This window comes from Bos javanicus, chromosome 2 (genome assembly GCF_032452875.1).
Source record: "Bos javanicus breed banteng chromosome 2, ARS-OSU_banteng_1.0, whole genome shotgun sequence".
In the NCBI taxonomy this organism is placed as follows: Eukaryota; Metazoa; Chordata; class Mammalia; order Artiodactyla; family Bovidae; genus Bos; species Bos javanicus.
Genome location: NC_083869.1, coordinates 28194065 through 28208211, shown reverse-complemented (window position 1 = coordinate 28208211; position 14147 = coordinate 28194065). Strand labels below are relative to the sequence as shown.

At 41.0% G+C, this 14147-nt stretch overlaps 1 protein-coding gene across 3 annotated transcripts in view; it reads right to left on the bottom strand.

Annotated features, from left to right (window-relative positions):
• The window catches only part of STK39 (serine/threonine kinase 39), a 319217-nt gene that overhangs the window by 61585 nt on the left and 243485 nt on the right, over window positions 1–14147 (bottom strand). For all 3 annotated transcript variants that reach the window (XR_009740264.1, XM_061436130.1, XM_061436142.1), the window contains one exon: window positions 4315–4367. Coding sequence is in view for 2 of the 3 variants with exons in the window: in XM_061436130.1 (XP_061292114.1) it covers window positions 4315–4367 (53 nt within the window). In the remaining variant the exon portion in view is untranslated. The remainder of the gene's footprint in view (window positions 1–4314; window positions 4368–14147) is intronic.

The window sequence follows — 14147 nt, the reverse complement described above, 5'->3', positions numbered from 1 at the left end:
GGAAAAATCAGAAGCAATGTGAAATACATTTGCCACATACAATTTGCATCCTGTCTTTGTTCAAAAGAGGTTCTACAAAATCACTGCTTCATTTTTGGTGAGCCAAGAAATTTTTGCCTTTTGTCTACTACCTGAATTAGTCCTCAAATGCACCTCTAGAAGTTAGCTCATAACTGGTCCCTATGACAATGCGTTTCTTTCTTGCCAAGGTTAATTCCAGCCACCATCAATCCTTTCCTATCATTAGTAGCTACTGAGTTATAATTTATGGCAAAGGTTGAAGAGGTAGCATTTGATACAACCTTATGTTTGGTACAAACAGCCTGTGAGCTTGTTGGACTATTAAGATGAGCTATTTAAATGAATGCTATTAAGAAAATCCTTTAACATGACATTGATCATTCGATAGCAAAAGACTCATTCTCTTAGAAAATGTGGTTGAATAAAAGAATGTAGCCTCTCAATGATAATTGACAGGCGTTAGCAATCTCATAAAGATGAGATTGAACAGGCTGTAGCAAGTGAATATAACAGAAATTACTTAATTGAGAGGTTATCGTGAACATGACAATAGTGAGAAGTCTGTTTGAAGACTTTGTAAAGGGAAACTGATAAATTGCCACGTGCTCAAAGAACCATTATGAACCTTGATGTTTTCACAAGGGAGATTGCATGCTCTCCATGGCAGCCTGATATTATTACAAATACACAGTACTAGAGTTAGATAAGAAGAAACTGGGAAAGTACAACTCCTGAATCAAGTAACCACCTAAGCTGAACTACAGTTTGCTATGCCAAAGGCTGCCTTCATCACAAAATGGGTTTCAAATATGATGACTATGTAAGTGGGCTTAGTGTGTGTTGTGTGTTTAAGTGTGTACTCATACTCAACATGAGCACGTAGCTGAAGGTACAATTACCTTTCATAGCGGGCTTTAATATGTTTAGCCTGGTGTCTGACTCATAGTAATTACTCAGCACATGGTAACTGTGATGATAACGAGGCAACCAGAGACCATTTGAAATGCACCTTCTTTCTCTCTCTCATACATGGCTCAATTTTCCAAACTGCCAACAAGACTTTGAGAGTTGATGTATATTCTTTGTACTTTCAGAGAAACTGTGGTATTCTATCACTTTACTCATCCGATGAAATGAAATCAAAGAAGGAAATGGAAAAGAAAAACACGGGAATCTTACTAAAAAATGAAATTCCATTTAAGGTGGGCTTATCTTGGACCTTGTCCTCACTATTAGAAGTACAAGAAACACCTTACAAAATTCTCTCAGAGATAAAACGATCTCAAAGCATGAACCTTGATGTTGTTTAGTTGCTAAGTTGTATCCGACTCTTTGCTATCCTATGGACTGTAGCCTGCCAGGCTCCCTTGTCCATGTGATTTCCTGGCAAGAATACTGGAGTGGGTTGCCATTTCCTTCTCCACGGGATCTTCCTGACCCAGGGATCAAACCCATGGCTCCTACATTGGCAGGCAGACTCTTTATTGCTGGAAAGCCAGCAATATTTATTCTATCACCAGGGAAGCCCACAGCATGAACCTAGGACAGCATAACAAAAGGCTCTAGTCTGAATATGATGTGCTTTATAAAGTCAGCTAGAATATTCAGCCTCAATCTCCATCTTCCTGGAAGCCACTAGAAACTTCAGGAAAAGCAGCATATTGAATTAAAGTGCCTGCCTCATAGACACCAGGCATACAGTAGGCAGTGGTTACATGCTACTATCTGTTAAAGCAACTGGATGTGATACCACCATCTCTAAAGTTACCAATCAGATCTTACACTTCAGTAAGGAGCTATAATCAAAGAAGTCAGATGAGAATGGAATAATCAAACAAAGCCACATTAAGGGCTAGCACTAAAGCAGTACTGAAGCAAAGAACGTTCCCAAATCATTAAAGTGTGCGGCATCTCTGACTATTTTCAGGACTGTTGGGTACCAAATGAGTCATATCAAAATAGCACATGGGTGGTGCTCGTTGGTCAAAAATGGAAATGTTCCTGGTTTGTGTGTGTGTGCCATTTAGCAGTTATTTTTCATGCGTGTTAAGTAATATGTCAGTAACAGTTTAGAACAAAAACTTGAGGTAACTGATAACTTATTTTTCATTAAGCTAACAGTCCTGATGCATAAACAATCATAAATGATCATGTATGCTCTGCTTTCTAGACCATTACAGCAACATAATAAACACAAAGGGTTTGCCCTCAAATGAGGGCAGAATATTTGATATGTTCACTTTATATATTCAATATATATATTCAATGCCATGTGTATTTATGTGTGTATATAGCAGAGACATAGTACATGTGGTATGCATGCACAGATGGAGTGCAAACAACATCTGAAATGCTTGACAGCATCAGTAATCACACAAGTACAGTGATTCAACTGTGGTGTTTCTGAAACTATTAATAACAGGCTGTGCTCACTGCCCAGGGAGGGCCAGCTATCATCGGGAAGTCAGCACTGTGGTCTCTGTCTGGGCAACAAAAGCAGAGACTGAATCTAACCGTGGCAAACGAGGCTGCCAAAGCCAGCACAAAGGGCCAGGTCATGCAGATAGGGCTGTCTTATCCCCAGCAATCCTCAACTCAGAAATTCATTTCTTTGTTTCCTTTGAAAAAAATTGATTTTTATTGCCACTGTCAATCTTAAACAATCAGACGAAAAAAAATACTGTTAAAATAAGAATCTGTTCTTTCTATTTACTATACTTGAAACTCTTATTATATAATTGTTAGATTTTATCACAGAATTGGCTAGTCAACATTTTTATGACGAAATAGCTTTTAGATAACAGCAACCGGCAACAGTTCAATTTCACAGACTGACTCTAAGCTGTCAAAGATTGCCCCCAGAAAGAAAGATCAGTTAGGAAACCTACTATGTTTTTTTGTAAAAAGATATGTTGAATTCAAATACATTAGAAATCATGATGATGATGATAATTATTTTGACTACACAGCACAGCATGCAGGGATCTTAGTTCCCCAACCAGGAACTGAACTTGTGTCTTCTGCACTGGAAGCACAGAGTCTTAACCACCGGACCACCAGGGAGGTCCTCTGGAAATCTTGAAATCTTTGTGCTTACAGGAGACTAGAGATCAGGGCCACTGAGTCCATAACCACCTATGGCCCAGGAACATATTTTGTTTGGTGGGCAGGGTTTGTTCAACTGGAATGAACTGGAATGTACTTAGAACTCTCTGGTTCCCACAATTCACTTTGGCTCCTGTAAGCATTTGAGTTTGTGTCCTCTTACAGGTGGTAACAGCAAGGAGATCAAGCCATTAACTGACTGACCAGCTATCAAGTCAGGAAAGTTTCAGGTTTTCAAAATTTTAGCACATAGAATTTCAACTTATTTAATCAAGTCAAATTTGACATGGCGTTCTAATACATAAAATAATTACAGCGTGTTATATGTTCAAATGTATGAGATTAATGAAATATCAAGGCTATTTTCATGTAAAAGTCTGAAACCAGAGGTCAAGGACAGTACAGTCATAGCATTAGCACCTGATTTTCACTTCTTTAGACTGTTCTGGTTATGAACTAAAGAGTGGAAATAGCAATTTTGTTTAACAACTACTGTTGTGATCTCTAAAGCCTGAATCCATTAGTTAACCAAAATGACTTGGGATTCTCCTGCGTACCAGGTGCTTGCCAGGTGCTAGAGACACCTAGAAACAGGACATGGTTCGATGACTTCCATGCATCCCAGCACTAAAAGAGCAACCAGTCTAGCCCTGACGCTATTTTAGTAACTACTCAAAATACTAAAATTACATTCTGCTGCCAGACTGGCATTGTTCCTACCAAGCCTCCTAGTGGTGCCTGTAGCAAGCAGCAGCCCAGACACTGCTCAACACAGGCTTTGTATAATCAGAACGGACAACAGAGAGGCCAAGTATGCTACCTTTTGGTCTGATGTCATGGTTTGTTGCTCAACCATAATTAGGACTGCTATGTGCATCTCATCACACCCATCATAATGTCCTTTAGGCCCTGCATCATCATGCCAGCACTTCTTTTCACGCTTGAGCTAATAGATTTAATTTATAAGTGTGTGTATTCTGTGCAGCACGTGTCATTAGAATTCATACAATCAGTAGTAGGTTTGGTTTGGATTCTCTGCAATTACTACACATCCTTCCTTCCTTCCTTCCTTCCCTCCTCTATTGTTAGAGAATGCATTTTTGAATACCAAATTATAACCACATGCTTATAATCAATTTCTGAAATGCTCTCTGTAGCAATAAAATAATAATTTCAATTGAAACTTACCTCTTCCTGGAGTAAACTCAAATCGTATGTCATTAAGTTCCTTCCTGGAGTTTCTGAAATACATAACATATAGCATATTAAACTCTAATGAAGCAGAGTTTACCCAAAATAAATGTATTGCAATTTTTATAAGATGCTACTGACACACAGATAGCATTTAACAGTTTTAGGGTTACCTCTAATACTTCTTTAACTAGAAGAGGCAGTTGTGACAATAACAAAGGAAAGTCTTTGTTGAATTGATTGAATTTACCTTATACAAACATGATTATATCACAAAATTCTAAAAATAAATGTTCCTTTTATAAAATCTACACTAGATCAGTAACCTTAAATTTAATTCTATAATTAAAATTTTCAGGAGCTTTTAGTCTAGCAAAATAATATTCAATACAGTTTTCATATTTTCCTTGGAAAATACCATTTTATCAAATTATTTTTAAAAGTGAAACAAAGGGGATAGTCTTAGAGGTAATTTCATGACAGCACTATACACTAAACCATCCAACAAACAGCTGGAATAAGGTGTGTAGTTTCCTTTTAAAAATTTTATCTAAATAGACAGGACCTGTGAATGTTGCAAAATTGCCCACTGAATATACAAAATTCGAGAACAATTTTAAATGACTACATAAAAGTAAAACAGACACATATATGTACATGCAACCAAAAAGCTAAATGACACTAAAGAAATATGGAACAAGTAAATATCTAAGATATGAGTTTCCCAGAAACAGATTAATAGAGAACAAACTTATGATAACCATGCAGGAATGGTAGTTGGGAAGTTTGGGATTGAAATGTACACAACTGCTATATTAATATATATATATATGAGTTTTCCATTCATAATAATATCAAGATATGATAAGGGCCAGTGAGTTAGAATGGTCTTAAATTCTCTTAAGAATACTAAAATATTATGAGTAACTCTCAACAGCTGCTAGAATTAAAGTTAATTAAAAAAAAAAAACTTTAAGAAACTGCAACAAGACGTATGAAATAGTAATTTCTGTATGCACTCAACTCTGCTCTGTTGCCAAGGGTGCCCAAGGCTGAGACAGAGACAGTCTGAATACCCAGCCATGAGCATTCTCCTTCCCATGCCAGGACAGTTTGATTAAATCTTCTAATACTGCAGTTTGAATCTCTAAAACTTTGGGTAACTCAGTACAGTGCCTGAATCTTGATGACATCAGTCTCCGAGCCTTCTTTGTTCCCTAAACTGACGGTGGTTATGTCCTACCACACCCTATGACACCAGGTGAAAGGAGGCTCAGAAAGATGGCAAAGGCATCATACTGACCGACAGAAAGCGCTTCTCCTAGTGCCTAGGGAAGCTAACCCTTTTAACACCTCCCACAAGCAGGGAGGAAAAGGGGCAAGAACTCTAGAGATACCCAAGCCCACGGTATCGACATGGGAGCCTTGAACCTCGGCATATCCTCTCTGGTGCCTGCACCATGATTTTATCATTACTTCTCTGGGAGACAAAAATGGGGCCAGCAGATAATTAGCAATTGCTACAGCTGGGCTTCATTTAGGACCTTCTGAGAATCTGAACACTGTGAAAATTGTGGACGTTCACACTAAAAAAAAAGTAGAAACATGATCAACATGTGAAATTGCAGGCAACTATTATATAGATAGTTCAGAGATTTTGGACCCCAGACTAAATAAACCTGCCCTGAAGATGGAGTGGGCACCAACCAGTGCCTGCAGCGGCAGGACTATGCGCACGTTGCCAAAATTTTCTTAACACGACAGTGTCATCACACATTGCACAGCGCTTTCATATCCATCGGCAGTTCTCACATGTTTTGGTCTTAGGACCCCTTCACATTCTTAAAAAGTATCAAGGACCCCTAAAGAGCTTTTGTTTGTGCTGATTATGTCCATCAATATTTAGTGTATCGGAAATTAAAACTAATTCATTAATAAACATTTATTAATTTACATGAAAACAATTAGCATATCACATGTTAATGTAAAAGAATTTTTATGAACAATTATTTTAATTTCTAAAAGAAAAACAAATCAGTGAATGCCTTGTTTTCTATTTTTGTAAACCTCTCTATTGTCTGGCTTAAGGTAGCTGGTATATGTTGTCCTTCATAGTCAATCTGCTGCAATATCACATATTGTGGCGCCAGCCACTGGAAATTCCACCATACGTATGTGGAAGAATGAGAGTGAAAAAGGCCTATAATTTCTTAATATTGTTATAAAAATAGTTTCCACCTCATAAGCTCCTTGAACGGTCTCAAGGACCTCCCAGGGATCACAGGACCACACTTTGAGAAATAGTGATAACAGATTTCACTGGATCCCAACAATCAATCTTTGAGACATGCAAAGTAGGTATTACTTGTTTCCCACTTCTGATGAGCACATTCAATGGCTTTTCCAAGTTTACAAAGGTAATGAGTGGCAGAGTGAGGACCAACAATTCTATACTGTAAATACCTACTGCAAATAGAAATGTTTGATTCCCTTTACTTTTTGAGAGAAAACAAAGTAGTCCCCAACATTTTGCACATTACCATGAGAAGATTAGTAAGCATTCACTTACTTTACAACCTTGGTCTTGTGAGTTATGTATCAGCAAAGATTGAATTAGGACTAAAACAATTCAATGAGGGGGGTGGGAAACACCAGGAAAGCCAGTATTTAAGGTGTATAAGTAATAAAGAAATGACAGAAGGAGAAAATGAGAATCAATTAGGTTTGATGCTAAGGTATCCCACCGTTCCTTTCTCTCTTTCCTCTGATCAGATTGTCTTAAGTTATTTTGTTCTACTAAGGTCATGGACTTCCCTGTAGCTCAGATGGTAAAGAATCTGCCTGCAATGCAGGAGACCTGGGCTTGATCCCTTGGTCAGGAAGATCCCCTGCAGAAGGAAATGGCAACCCACTCCAGTATTCTTGCCTGGAGAATTCCATGGACAGAGGAGCCTGGTGAGCTCCTCTGGGGTCCACGGGGTCAAGAAGAGTTGGACACAACTGAGTGACTAACATTACTACTAAGGTCATGGAAGAGAGGTATAAGAACTGTAACCAAAACATCATCATGCATATGCTGATTCTTTAAATATTAATCCCACGAAGTTAATATCCAACATCCATAATCTCTGTGCACATCAATGGTGGCTCAAGTTATGGAGGTTGCCTAGCCAAGTCATTCTCCTTTAATTCTGAACCAAAAATACCCACCTTTGAAAAGATCACAGTGATTGAGTATGTGTAGTAGACATCTCCCATTAGGGTGAAATATAGTTGGAAAAATGCCTAATTGGATCTGACTACTGAAGGTCATCCTTTTATAAAGAATTAATCTTTTCAGACTCATACTTAACACCTTTAATTGAAAGTACATTTACTTTAATTGATATGGCACAGGATACTCCTAATTTCAGGGAAGCTGAAAATAGGTATGATTTAAGGCCAGAAACTATATGCAACTTTCCAGGGCAAATGTTAATAACTTGAGAGTTTCAAGACCCAGGTGACCTCTGGTAACTTAAAAACTCTTTCAATCCTAAAAACAATAAAACAAAACAAAACAAAGAACAAACTCAAATTGGTTAAGGCACAACACCTCTGCATCACAAATGCAAATACCTACAGGGCTCGGGCAGGAAATTTCTTTTTTAAAATAGGTGATAGCATGGTTTAAAGATCAAAAAGTACGGTATAGAATGGGCATCCCTGGTGGCTCAGACAGTAAAGAATCTGCCTGCAATGAAGGAGACCTGGGTTCAATCCCCAGGTCAGGAAGAGCCCTGGAGAAGGGAATGGCTACCACTTCAGTATTCTTGCCTGGAGAACTCCATGGATAGAGGAGCCTGGTGGGCTACCGTCCATGGGGTCGCAAGGAGTCAGATACAACTGAGTGACTAAGCAACAGGCAGGTTCAGTGGGTATTCTGTGAAATCTAGCCCTCTCAGCTCCTTTTGCTCATCCGTCTGGTCCCCCTCACTGAGGCAATCATGCTATAGGCTTTCTGTGTATGCTTCATGAGATGTTTTACATATGCACTAGCAACTACACAGCGTTCTCACGAGCCTATTTAATACAGTGGGAGATGACAATAGCATTCTATATCCACTGTTCTGCCTCTTGCCTTTTATTTAACTTAATAATATACCTTGGAATTTCTTCATATTGCTTCACAGAGCGCTTTCTCATTCTTTTCTGTTTGTTTATAGCTACACAGTATTCAATTGTTTGCTCTATCCTTCTTTAACCAGTTCCCATTCTGTGGGTAGATTGTTTCCAGTCTTTCACTATTATGAACAATGGTTCAATGAATAACCTTGTTCTTAGGTCCCTTGGCAAATATGTGAGTATAAAAATAAATTTTCTGGAAGCAAATTGCTTGGTCAAAGGATATATGCATTCACATTTGATTTGACCGATACTGCCAAATTCCTCTTCATTTATGTTGCATCAATTTATACTCTCAGAAGCAATTTGAAAGCACCATTGCAGGCACTTTTAAACGAGTATGGCAGGAAGTATATATAAAAAAACAACGACCAAAAAACAGGGAGATGCAGGGACTCTGCCAGCTGAAAAACATATTCCCCATTGAAAGGGGGAAACCTGCACCAGCTGGTTAGGCTCAAGTAGGACTGGGGCTGAATTTTGTTCAATATTATTTTTCCACATCCATTCCAAGCGAGGGGTTGCGAGGGGTTCCAAGATACAGGTTGGTAAGTATAGGAGTTTTCTTTTTGCTCTTTCAATTCATCTGCAAGGGACACAGTGAACACTTTAACTGAGGCAGCTGGCTAACAGGGTGGTGAAGACAGATGGGAGTGAACACGTACCCCTCCTGGTGAGGGAGGTGCAGGAGGCCCGGACAGCTGAAGTATATATTTTACAGGGGGTAGCATTTTTCTGCACCTCTTAATTTACCATGTCAAGACAGCCTGAAAGACTTACTGCTCTTGGAGGACTCCCAAACTAAAAGGCCAGCTCAGGACTATATGCATCCCTCAGCTGCATGGTAATGTCTCTCAGCCTATGCCAACAACTGTTCAGGGACACATGAGCCCCAAGAATTGGATCTGAGCAAGAGGCTGAGCAGTCCAAAGACCGCTCGCTGTCAAAGGGCATCATAAACTCTAAGCACTGGCACTGCATGCCCTCCACCACAGGGTGCTCTGGAGTGAGGCTGAAAGCCAACCATTTTCTCAAGCTCTGAGGGGGAAGGATACAGTTGGGGTGACACCACTCAGAGCCCCTGTAAGGGAAGGAAGGACAGAGTTTCCCGGGATCCAGAGGTGCCCCTCCCTCCTAAGCAACAGGGGATTTTCATAACCACCGACAGCCCTCTTCTTCCTTACTCTTCCCCAAGATTCCAGGTCAGGGCAAAGCTGTGAGACAGCCACACACTCCGGCACTCCTGGAGTGTCTCCCCTTATCAGGAGCAGGATGGGGACCTTTCAAACATTTCAGGCCGGGAATCACTGGGGGGCAACATTCAGCTTCTTTCCTACTCCTGGCACTGGACTGAAGTCCTCTCCCACGGGTTTAGGAAGAGACACAGACTCTCTCCACACCAGGAGGCGAGCTGGCATGGATAACAAAATACCATGGATGGTGGCAAGAAGTCCGACTTCAAATCCACCCTCTACTCGTCTGGCCTCTACTTTGTTTGCTCAGCTGTGAGATGGGGAAAATAATGAACAGCATTTCCAATCTGCTGGTACATACTTGGTACTTCACACCATTACTTCATTCCATGGTCAAAACAACCCTTGAAGTAGGGACGATTCTTATCCCCTATTACTTGACAGACAAGGAAATGGAGGAGGCTTAGAAAGGGTGAAGCATATGTCCCAAACCAGGTGTCTGACAGATCTGGACTAAATCTAGAACTTAATCAACATCACATATCATCTTCTCCAGTGCACAACCCTTAACCTGAGGCTCTACCAGCCCCTTAATTTGCAGGTGCTCCTAACTGGTCTCTTGTTCAAGTTCATTGCTCCAGAGGATCCAGTCAACTTGTTTCCTGGAAACCTCATCTTGTCATTCCCTTGTTGAAAGCCTCCATTTCCATCCCTTTATTCTTAAAGCAAAATTCCAAATCCTTAGCATGACCTTCCAAGACCTGCTTGTGCCCACCATCATCATCCACCTACCACGACCTCTGGGCCATGCCCTTTTTAAACTCCTCCAATCATCCATTTCCCTACAGCTCCACTACTACTGATGGGGGGTAGGTCACTGTTATCTGCTGCTGCACACAACAACAAACGATTTAATGACCAAAGAAGACGCCATGCAGACATAGAGAAACTCCAGTTAAAGCTAAAGATGTAGCAGAAGGGAGAAGGGCCGTAAAAGGTAACGGTGCAACCCTTGGTAGATGAATGTGTAGCCCAGGAAGAAAAATGTACTTCGTGAGATGTTAAAAATGCCACAGTAGTGGTAAGATGACGGACACCTACAACGTAAGGCCAGTAACTGAAGAATCAGGGAGAGAAAAGAGAAGTTTACTGCGGCCAGCCTCTGGGCTTTCCCAGAGCAGGGTCTGCCAGTGAGCTAGTGAGACCGGCTGGACTCACCTGAGCTCACTGTCTAGTCCAGACCCTCACCTGCTTCTTCCCCGTCTCAGGTGCAGTTTCCTCAGCTCCCCTCACAGACGACACGAGCTGAGGGAAAGCACTGTGTGGCCCCCTCACCACACAGACAGGCGTCATGATGCCCTAAATTCCGAGGTGAGCAGTAGGTCATGCTTCCAGTCCTGAACGAGCTTGCAATCTTCCCAGAGAATGAAGAGAATGAGAGCTGGCCTATGTAAAAGCACCCGGAAGACCCCAAGGTAAAAGTGCGCTTTAACAACAGTCGCAGAGGAGGATATATTAGACTAATTCAGATAAAGGAGCATTCCCTCTTTCTTGGCTTTCACTCTATCCATCCTTCATACTCCTGTCAAATTAATCTTCCTCTGAGGTAAAGGTCCAATCACGGAATCATATAATTTTACAACCGAAAGGGGCCCTTGAGGTCATCTAGTCCATTTCCCTCATTCCTCGGGTGAGGAAACAGAAGCCAAAGAGATTAAGTGGCTTGCTTAAGACTACACAGCTGGTTAATTCACCCAACACTCCTTAAATCCTTATTGATCACCTACTAGGCGTCAGTCCTATCTTAGCAGCCATTACAAAGGACACTCAAACCAGGGGCTGAAGTTCCTAGATGACTGCTCTTTTAATCTCCATTGGTGGTTCTCAAACTGCAGGCAGGAGGTGGAGGCATACTCTCTAAAGAAACAGGCTTTTCCATCCCAGTACACTCCTGCCCCTAGTTAAGAGTGACTGAATGCAATGAGAGGTGTTACCGATGGGTATGGATACATTTCACACATGACTGATATGGTGGCAGAAACAAAGGTGAAGAGCCACCGCTGTGCCCACCAGCCCCACGTCCCAAACCCTGCCTGAAATCAAAGTTCTCCTACATGCATGTATCTCCATGTACCACAAGCCACATGTTTCAGGAGTGTGAGAACAGTAACTGAGTTCTATACTTCCCCTTCCCCCAACCCCTTGCCTCAAAAGAGCCTTCTGGATCTATGAATGTCCTACAAAGTGAAAGTGAAAATACCTTTCAGCATTATACCTCCAGGCACCCAGAAATATGCCAATGGCCTAGAAAGCATAAGTTGGTAACCTCCAGAATTCTATCTGGTCTACGTGAAGCCACGCAGCATCACACAGCCTGTGATCACTGTCAGATAGATCAGGACATCACACTGTTCCTTTAAACAATGACAACAAAAAAAGGAAAAAACAAAAAAAACCAAGAGCAGTGATGTGTGTATATATACACACACACACACATACGCACACACACACTCACTCACAAGGTTTTCTTTAAGGCAGTTATCTTGACATATCCAAAAATGTGACCTTACATGATGGTTGTCTGGAGGTTTTTCTGCAACTAGAACCACAGGCTACAGACTGGGAAGCACCGTCCCCGCCCTCCCTGCGCCCTGCTGGCCGTGGAGCAGCCTAAAGAACACTTCAGATCTGCAGCCTGCAGGAAGCATGCAGTTTGGCTACCTGTGATTCCACACAGCGGACACTTAAATTAGAGCTGCATCTGCAGAGCCTTGCATACAGAAATTTCTGATGCTCTGTACCATGCTGACATCTATGAATAAATCACATGCAAAAATGATAAATAACCGCCTCTTGCCATTGACAAAAAATAGTTTTCATCTGGAAATAATCCAAACTGGGTTAAGGTTTTGTGCTTCTTTCACAGAAACCTCTTGAAAATCTCCATGCCTGCCAAGAAGATACACTGCTTCCTCTCCTCTACCTGATCCACTCTCCAATGTAAAGAAACACGTTTGATCCTGTTTTCTCCAGTACACACTTTCAAAAATCATGACAGACATACAGCATAATGCAAAGAAGTAATAAAACAAACACATATGTACCTACCACCAAGAAATTTTAAAGTGGTAACATTCTGCCATATTTTCTTCAGAGCTTAATACATCAAATTTGAAAAATGTTTGACCTACACAATACAAAATCAGTTGTGTTACATCTGAGCTGTGGTAAATCATGAGCAAATAGATTATTGTGTAAGGGCTCTGCTTCCTGTCAAGATTAGGGAACTGTTTCCTGGGTAGCAGTTCTTTTCAGCATTCACAATGCGCAGTGAACGCATTTATTGAACCCATTTTCACCTACAGGGCAAAAGGGAGACAGAGTGACTGCACAAAAACCAGCTCATGTGCAGGGCTGGTGAGAGCAGTTAACACAGTCAAGCTGGAGTTTACATTTTTGTTTGTTTTTTTCCAGCTCCAAATCCCCTTTAAATTGCCAGCCACAGCACTGCTTTTCACGGACTAAAGCAATCTTGGCTACTCAAAATTCACCTCTCTAAAAGTCAGTTTCTTCATCCCTTTTATCAAAGGATTGGACTAAACCATTTCTATTTATTTATTTATTTTTGGCCACACCATGGGCATGCAGGATCTTAGATCCCTGACCAGGGATTGAACCCATAACCCCTGCAGAGGGAGTGCAGAGTCTTAACCACTAGACCGCCAGCAAAGTCCCCTGGAGCTCATTTTTAGTAGCAGGAAAAATTTTAACATGCATTTCTTACTTAAGGGTCTTGTGTATGCCTTATGAATTCCCTGGTGGCTCATACGGTAAACCATCTGCCTACAATGCAGGAGACCTGGGTTTGATCCCTGGGTAGGGAAGATCCCCTGGAGGAGGAAATGGAAACCCACTCCAGTACTCTTGCCTAGAAAATCCTATGGACGGAGGAGCCTGGTAGGCTATAGTCCATGGGGTCACAAAGAGTCGGACATGACTGAGCAACCTCTCTCTTGATGACAAACCACTGATAAAAGAAGCAGACTTCATGAACAATCGTATATGAAAGTTTGAAGTATGCTAGGGTTTACTGCAAAAAACCCAGATTCATCTATGTTTCTGTGATAGAAACCTCTCTTCAGTGAATCAGGATCCTGCATCCACATGCCAAGTCAATTATACAATAAAAACATCAAGGTACCTCTAAGACATGGATTCAGTGAAAGTCCAATTAGGCTCTGGACATTGTGTCAGGGTTGGTATATTTATGCAGCAGACATAATATATGGGGAGGTGGGGAGGGTTCAACATATTTATGGGATTCTAGGAAGAGTTAATTTGCAAGACAATAGAAGTTTATTTCTTTAAGGCATAAACCATTACAAACTCTATTATGGGCAAGTAGCATCTCCTTTTCTACTTCTTTGGTTCACTTAATCCTTGCAAAAAGGATGGTAAGTACTTTTAAAATTA